The sequence below is a fragment of the Rutilus rutilus genome (assembly GCF_951802725.1).
Source record: "Rutilus rutilus genome assembly, chromosome: 4".
NCBI lineage: Eukaryota > Metazoa > Chordata > Actinopteri > Cypriniformes > Leuciscidae > Rutilus > Rutilus rutilus.
The window spans coordinates 1682375-1690077 of record NC_140212.1 but is presented as its reverse complement, the minus strand read 5'-3'; the positions used below and the strand labels follow the sequence as shown (position 1 = coordinate 1690077).

The following is a 7703-nucleotide window of genomic DNA, read 5'->3' as shown; positions in this document are numbered from 1 at the left end:
CAGAACAGTTATTATCTGTGTTAGCTTTATTATCTTCCACAATATAGCCAATATCAGAAAGGAGTAAATGCCACCAGCAGCACCTCGATGAGCTTGAGTCTTTTAGCTGCTGGACTAGGCAGATGTGAACACCACACTAAAATTCAATATTATCACACTGGTACATCTAATAGACCATTGTTGCTTTTCATATAGACCATTTGGAGACTATTTATTAGGGATGCTCCAATAGGATTTTTTGGTCATACTGATTTTAACAAAGAACTAGGCCTAGCTATTAGCCGATTCAGATACCGATACCACTTGCTCACTTATTTTAAGTTTTGTTATTATAGAATACGGTTTTGATCGTGTTTTAAATGCGCAAAGTTCAAAAACACATGCAATAAGGTTCACTATCTAGTTTATTGCTGCATAATGAAATCAGTGCAGTTGCTTTATATATCAAGTATTAATTTAGCTACTTCAGGAAAATATGTACTGCTTTCCCCCGCTAAACTGATTATATAATGTCTTTTAAAAAAGTTAAACTTCACACAGTTAATTAATAAACTATCGGTTAGAAAAATTGGCATTTTTTTAATGCTATAGCCATTATGCAGATCAGCCGATAAATATCGCCGGCCAATACATCAGTGCATCTCTGCTAATTATTAATGCATCAGCTATGTACTAAAACATTGCACGATTAAATAATCTCAAGGCTTGACATACATAAGCAAAAATTACCGGTATTAGGATACTTGCACACTTAGAAATGCACGAAGGTCATTGGATTTGATAGATTATCAAACCAAATGGCCTTCGTTTTAAAGAAAGATCATGGCACAACATGCACAAAACACAACGTGTAAAAAATAAAAAATAAAAATAGTCATGTTAGTTGTGGTTCACTGTTGTTGTTGATTTGCCGGAAAAACATTAAGTGGCGTGATAAAATCTCCAGTGCAGAAATATGGGAACACCCTCTCTGGGAATCCACCGTTATAGGAGCACAAAATTCGGTTTCTGAAGGGATCAATGAATCTCAGCTGTCCTTTGTAAAAGTCCAGCTGCAGTCGGATGACATACGGCCTCTTATCGTCATCAATATCTTTGGCAGGTTTATGACCTTTCTTGTATTTCCCATCCACGTAACGAAAACACCAAAAACGACTCACTGGATCCATTTTGTAAAGCTTTTTGCGGTTGACTGTTTCCCCCACCACTCCCAGTGTCCAGTGTTCGTTGTCCCCCACCTCCACGTCCCAGCAGTGCAGACCCGAGCTGAAGCCCTGTGAGGCCAGCACTCCCACATACAGCCTCTCCGGGAGATCAGACACTTTCATTTTATTTTGCACGTACTGAACACTGGTGCAATCCTGTGACACCATCAGTTTATCTGAGGCTGTGTCAGGGTCAAGAGTCACAGGAGCTGTAAACACACAGATGAGCGTAAACTACAGCGGACAGCCAATGTCGGAGTATGTGTTTGGGTTGTTATTTTTTCCGGTCCACACATTAAAAGTGGATGGTATGGAAGCTTGTTTCCGCCACAGAGTGAAAAATAAAAAAGGTAATTGCGACTTTCTAATCTCACAAATTCAGACTTTTTTTTTAACACAATTGCGAGTTTACATCTCACAATTCTGACTTTTTTTCTCAGAATTACGTGATATAAAGTCGCAATTGTGTGTTATTAAGTCAGAATTGCGTGATATAAAGTCACAATTGCGTGTTATAAAGTCAGAATTATGAGATATAAACTCAGAATTGCGAGAAATATACTTGAAATTCTGACTTTTTTCTCAGAATTGCATGTTTATATCTCGCAATTCTGACTTTATAATATGCAATTGGGAGATATAAAGTCAGAATTGCATGATATAAAGTCGCAATTGCGTGTTATAAAATCAGAATTGTGTAAATACGTTTTTTTGTTTTTTTTGAATTGGACTTGAGTTTATATCTCACAATTTCTGAGAAAAGATGTCAGAATTGCGAGATATAAACTCGCAATTATGTGTTATAAAGTCAGAATTGCGTGATATAAACTCGCAATTGCGAGAAAAAATTTACTTTATATAACACACAATTGCGACTTTATTTCACGTAATTCTGACTTTATATCTCGCAATTGTGAGATAAAAAGTCGCAATTATCTTTTAAAATGTTTTATTCTGTGGCGGAAACAAGCTTCCATATGATGGTGACCAGAGGCTTGGTCCAAAAAGACATACCAACTGTACTTTCATGGTATTCATGCTACTAGGGAAAGGAGGACGGCTTCAGCTGACGCGTGACATTATTACATTTTTTTTGTATCAGGGCTCGACAATAAGGACTGCCCGATGGCCCGTGGCCACGTTTTATCGATGCTCGGGACACTCGCTCGTTTGAACCAGAGCTTTCTTATCATTTGTACGTGTTTTAATGGCCAATATAAATAATCAAGTCAAGAAGATGCGAAACAGAACGAGAAAGGCGACGCATGTGTAACAGTATATTGGATCCGCGCAGCTCTTAAAGTGACATCAGCCTAATATTCCTCTGTTTTTAATTTTTAATCAAACAACAAAGGACAAAAAACAAACAAACACTGCTCTTGACTGAATAACTTTGTAACTTTAATAAGGATTAATCTACAGTATACAGTGACGACTATGCAGTGTTATTTTACATTTGATTATTCAATTTCTGTACCTGAAAATTACCGTTAGATCTACTTGAAAAACATGAAAAGCACTGTTTATTTCATTAGTATTGTATTTTTTTGTGCTATTGCTCATAATTTGATTATTTTTTCTTTCTTTTTTTTCTTTACTGAGAGTTTACTTGTCTTTAACAATACAAAATTTTGAAATTTATACGAGTTAGGCTCGTAGTTTTTGGTGTCGTAACCTCATTTATTAAGGTTAAGGGTCAAAAACACTAACTAGGCCTATTTTATTTGATTATTTTTTAGAAAAAAATCCTTAGCGTTGAGCCGTGTGTGTAAAATTCCTTAGAAAAGTCAAGATTTTAGCCGTTTTAGCATGTTATACGAACAAACGGTCTAAAACCGGTTTCCCCTTCTGCTTCCCTCCTTCATGCTACTCTGAATACATAACAAACTCCAGTACAAGACACACATATACACAAAAATACTGCAATATACGGAAAGAAATACCATTTTTGTATATTTTGGTTATTTTTTTTGTCCATGTTGGACCTTTCAAGCCTCTGGTCTCCATAAACTGTTGCACAAAATTTTCAATTTTTGTTCCATGGAAATAAAGCATATGATCTGGAACGACATTAGTTAAAGTAAAGGAGGCGTTATTACTTACGCTCTTCCACAAGCGTCTGCATTCTGGCCCAGGTGGTGAACATCAATGTCTGAACGGGATGGTGTTGAAATTCCTCCGTTTCAGGGCTCGCGTTTGGTGCTGACAGGTGTTCGAGTCTGTGTGCATAAACAGTTACATATACGTGTTATTATTTTTATATTTAAGATAGTTTGCAATGGGATTTTAAAGCTAATGGCAAAAAGACTCACTTTTCCAATGCATCACTGTAATTCTGAATGAGAAATAAGGAAGCAGTTAGTGCAGCTCAGTCATGTGTGTGCGCGAACATTGATTATTAGACACGTTTGCGTCAGATTACAGCGCTCTGATTGGCTCTAGCCCCTGGTGTGATGCGTATCCCATCTGTACCTGCAGAAAAGTGACGTTTTCGGCTTCCAGGTGCTGCCAGAGAGCTGCCGTCCTCTCGGACAGGTCTGACATCTGTGCGGACAGATCCTCCATTCTGGCCTTGAGTTTCTCATCTCGATTCTGCATTTCTTTACGCAGCGCTCTGATCCGCTTCTCCTCCTCCTCTCTAAGAAACCGATAGAGCTTCTCAAACTCCTTCTTGATCTTGCTTTCTTCCACACTGGTGTGTTCCTGAAATGGTTGAAGAAGGTTTAATCCTTTCTGTTAAAGTCGCCCTGTGGTGAGAATCAAGTTTTTAATGTTGTTTATACGTCTATGTGATGTTTTTAATATGCTTTTAGACAAACCATGTGTAGATTCATAAGTCATGAGTATTTCCTCCTTAAAACTGCAGTGAACCAAAGACAGTCTCAAAAACACGCTTTGAAATCGCTGGTGTTTCTGACGTCACAAACTACCTTGTAACCAATCAGATCAACGTGTGATCGTCAACCAGTGGATCTCTGAGTTGAGTGAGTGAGTGGAGGCGGGGCTCATTTGCATATTCATAGAACCACGCATACTAAATGAGGCACGAGTTACATTCAAGCTATTTTCAGGCATGAAGACATGTTTTTCAAGGAACAAACTTAAATGACTGACGACAGGGGGACTTTACAGGGTGGCCGCGGGTCCTTAAAATGTCTTAAATAAAGTTTTCCGAATAAAAGTCCTTAAAGGGATAGTTCACTTTGAAATTAATTTTTGATATGTTTTAGCTTACCTCAAGGGCATCCAAGATGTAGGTGTCTTTGTGTCCGCAGTAGTTTCAATTTTTATATTTTTAGGTCAAACTGTTCTTGTCTGTCAGTCATATAATGCAGGTCTATGGTCACTGTCTCAAAACACAAGCACAGAGTCCAAATTAAAACAATTCCCCATCGTCCAAATGAAACAATTCCCCATCATAAGTACACATTGATGGCCTAAGACACGAAACGAGCGGTTTGTGTGAGAAAACGAACAGTATTTATATTGTTGTTATCTCTTGAAAACAGCACACGTCCAAATGATCTGACGGCGCGGGCGGGTATAGATATATACATAGATGTCGCCTTGGCTACTGCAGTTCATTGGAACGAAATCGTAGCCAAGCGACATCTAGTGTATATATCTATACCCGCCCGCGCCGTCAGATCATTTGGACATGTGCTGTTTTCAAGAGATAACAACAATATAAATACTGCTCGTTTTCTCACACAAACCGCTCGTTTCGTGTCTTAGGCCATCAATGTGTACTTATGATGGGGAATTGTTTCATTTGGATGATGGGGAATTGTTTTAATTTGGACTCTGTGCTTGTGTTTTGAGACAGTGACCATAGACCTGCATTATATGACTGACAGACAAGAACAGTTTGACCTAAAAATATCAAAATTGAAACTACTCCGGAAACAAAGACACCTACATCTTGGATGCCCTTGAGGTAAGCTAAAACATATCAAAAATTAATTTCAAAGTGAACTATCCCTTTAAAAAGTCTTAAAATGTCTTAAATAAAGTTTTCCTAATAAAAGGCCTTAAAAAGTATTAAAATGTCTTAAATTCAGATTCGATAGGTCTTAAATATTTCTGGTCACGTTACCGCAAAAATTTCTGAAAGTCCGTCAAATAACCAGTGAAGCATCGAATCGCGAGAATGATTCAGATTTTATTACATAAACAGCTGTTGATAATGATAATGTAGGCTTTTTCTGGTGACGCTGTTGAGGCTCGCGCTGCTTGTCTCTGTGATGGATTTTATAGGAAGAAATCAAAACAAATGAGCATAACGGCAAACATAAAGAAACATACTGAGGTAAAAATTCTAAATGTTGAGTTTTTTATTTATAACATGTGATATAGTTAAGTTGTTTGTATAATTTTTTTCTCATTATTATTCTTTTTTTTTTTTTTTACAATTTATATTTTATTTTTTGTTGATATTTTCTTTACTTTTTTTCTCATTATTATTATTATAATTATTTTTAATTTAAAAAAAAAAAAATTCTTGGTCACATGTGTTACTTATTATTGTCAATTACTTGTATTATTGGTTACTTGTCTTTGTGTGTGGGCCTAATTAAGGTGATTACCTGTTTCTACTTAAAGTTCACTTCGCTCTACATGTGTATCGTGCCTGATGAAGACCTGATAGTCGAAACGTTGTGCTTTTAATACATTTATCTTGAGTAGCGTGCAGTGTGCGGACTTCACTTTTCTTTTTTTGTTATAGTTAAGTAACATAACATGACGGGAGCTATTTTGCTGAATATTCTCACGATTGCAAATGTCACATTGATTTTAGTTCAATGAACAAGTAGTGAATATTAAATGATTTCAATATTACATATACGCATGTAATATAATGTGTATTTCCATCACAGGTTTGGTCTTAAATTTCATTCAAAGTGGCATTAAAAAGGTCTTAAAAAGTCTTACATTGAACTTGTTTATATCTGTAGACACCCTGCTTTAACATAATGTGTACTGGTTATGAAACACTAACCACACACCTTAATGAGCTCAGCCTCTTCCACACAGCTCTCTTGGGCTTTCTTAAAGTCAGCGAGGGTCTCCTGAAGTTTGCTGATTTGTTCTTTTACGGTCTCCTGGAATCACAGGATAAACTCTTTAATAACAAGCTTGAAGAAACCAAACGCTCACTCAGATTAGATTCCAAACTTCTCCTACCTTTAAATTCCCAGCAGCCTCTTCGACAGGAGAGCACTTGTGATTTTCATGCTTCTTTGAAGTGTAACAGACCACACAGATGGGCCGCTTGTCATCATAGCAGAAGAGCTTGAGTGTCTCTTTATGCAGCGGACAGACGTCTCCTGACACAGCTGTGGGTTTCCTCGTCTTGAAGGATTCACAGAGCGCTCTGAATGCCAGGCTCTTGGTGGGCTCGTCGCGTGAGCATTTCTTACGGCAGACTGGACACTGCGGCTCTTTCTGAGTCGTCCAGAAACGCTGGAGGCATTCAGAGCACAAACTGTGGCTACATTTCAGAGTTACCGGATCAGTGAAGACATCACAACAGATGAGGCATGTCAAGTCCTCCTCCAGGAAGGACAGAGCGTCTGCCATGACTGTAAGCAATCCTCAGTAGAAACACTCATTTATTTGGAGATATGAAACCTACTCTAGTTCTACACGAGACCCAAGCCTTTCATTTCTTTTACTTTCACTTCAGTAGAAAACACAGCAAACGGCTCCTCCCTCTAAAACACTGTATTACAACAAATGGCAATCAGGAAATGATCACATGGTACGTGGAACCTAAGCTTAAAGTCTTAAAGTCAATAATTATATCCCTTAAAACTCATCTTTGATCACAAAAAGTACATATTTAAAAAACAATTCCTTGAAAAACAAGTCATGTCAATCAGTACAATTATGTTAAAGTCCCCCTGTCGTCAATCATTTAAGTTTTTTCCTTGAAAAACAAGTCTTCATGCCTGAAAATAGCTTGAATGTAACTCGACACCCTTCTATGAATATGCAAATGAGCCCCGCCTCCACTCACTCACTCAGCTCAGAGATCCACTGGTTGACGATCACACGTTGATCTGATTGGTTACAAGGTAGTTTGTGACGTCAGAAACACCAGCGATTTCAAAGCGTGTTTTTGAGACTGTCTTTGGTTCACTGCAGTTTTAAGGAGGAAATACTCAGCAATGGTGTCGACTTATGAATTTACACATGGTTTGTCTTAAAGGGTATTAAAAACACCACATAGACACATAAACAACATTAAAAGCTGGATTTTCACCACAGGGGGACTTTAAATTAAGACATATTTTTTGCATCAGTGAATTAGTAAGTACTTAATTTTGTTGACTATATTCTCTTAAGGCAATTAATGTATAGTCTCATAATCACATCTGGTTTTTATCCAATAAACAGCTGTTTCATTTGTAAATAGAAGTAGGGTCGATTGCCTTGCCGTCAACAATGAATCATTTAGCCTAATTTCCATTGATAGTTGTTTTTAAATAGTAATTT

At 37.4% G+C, this 7703-nt stretch overlaps 1 protein-coding gene across 1 annotated transcript; it reads right to left on the bottom strand.

Annotated features, from left to right (window-relative positions):
- Positions 1 to 559: 559 nt before the first annotated feature.
- Positions 560 to 7180, bottom strand: trim35-14 (tripartite motif containing 35-14). The gene is made up of 6 exons (XM_084407267.1): positions 6390 to 7180; positions 6212 to 6307; positions 3678 to 3908; positions 3518 to 3540; positions 3309 to 3424; positions 560 to 1414 (listed from the first exon to the last, which is right to left on the bottom strand). The coding sequence occupies exons 1-6, from the start codon at positions 6783 to 6785 to the stop codon at positions 891 to 893; spliced, it is 1386 nt and encodes a 461-aa protein (XP_084263393.1). The 5' UTR covers positions 6786 to 7180; the 3' UTR covers positions 560 to 890.
- Between the last annotated feature and the right edge of the window lie 523 nt (positions 7181 to 7703).

Bases quoted from the DNA above. Each gene is read 5' to 3' on its own strand.
- trim35-14 (XM_084407267.1), bottom strand. From the start codon at position 6,785: ATGGCAGACGCTCTGTCCTTCCTGGAGGAGGACTTGACATGCCTCATC. The intron at 3,909-6,211 runs GTGTGTGGTTAG...CAACCATTTCAG, and splicing joins AAGAGGCTGAGCTCATTAAG to GAACACACCAGTGTGGAAGA. The intron at 3,425-3,517 runs GTGAGTCTTTTT...TTATGCACACAG, and splicing joins TACAGTGATGCATTGGAAAA to ACTCGAACACCTGTCAGCAC.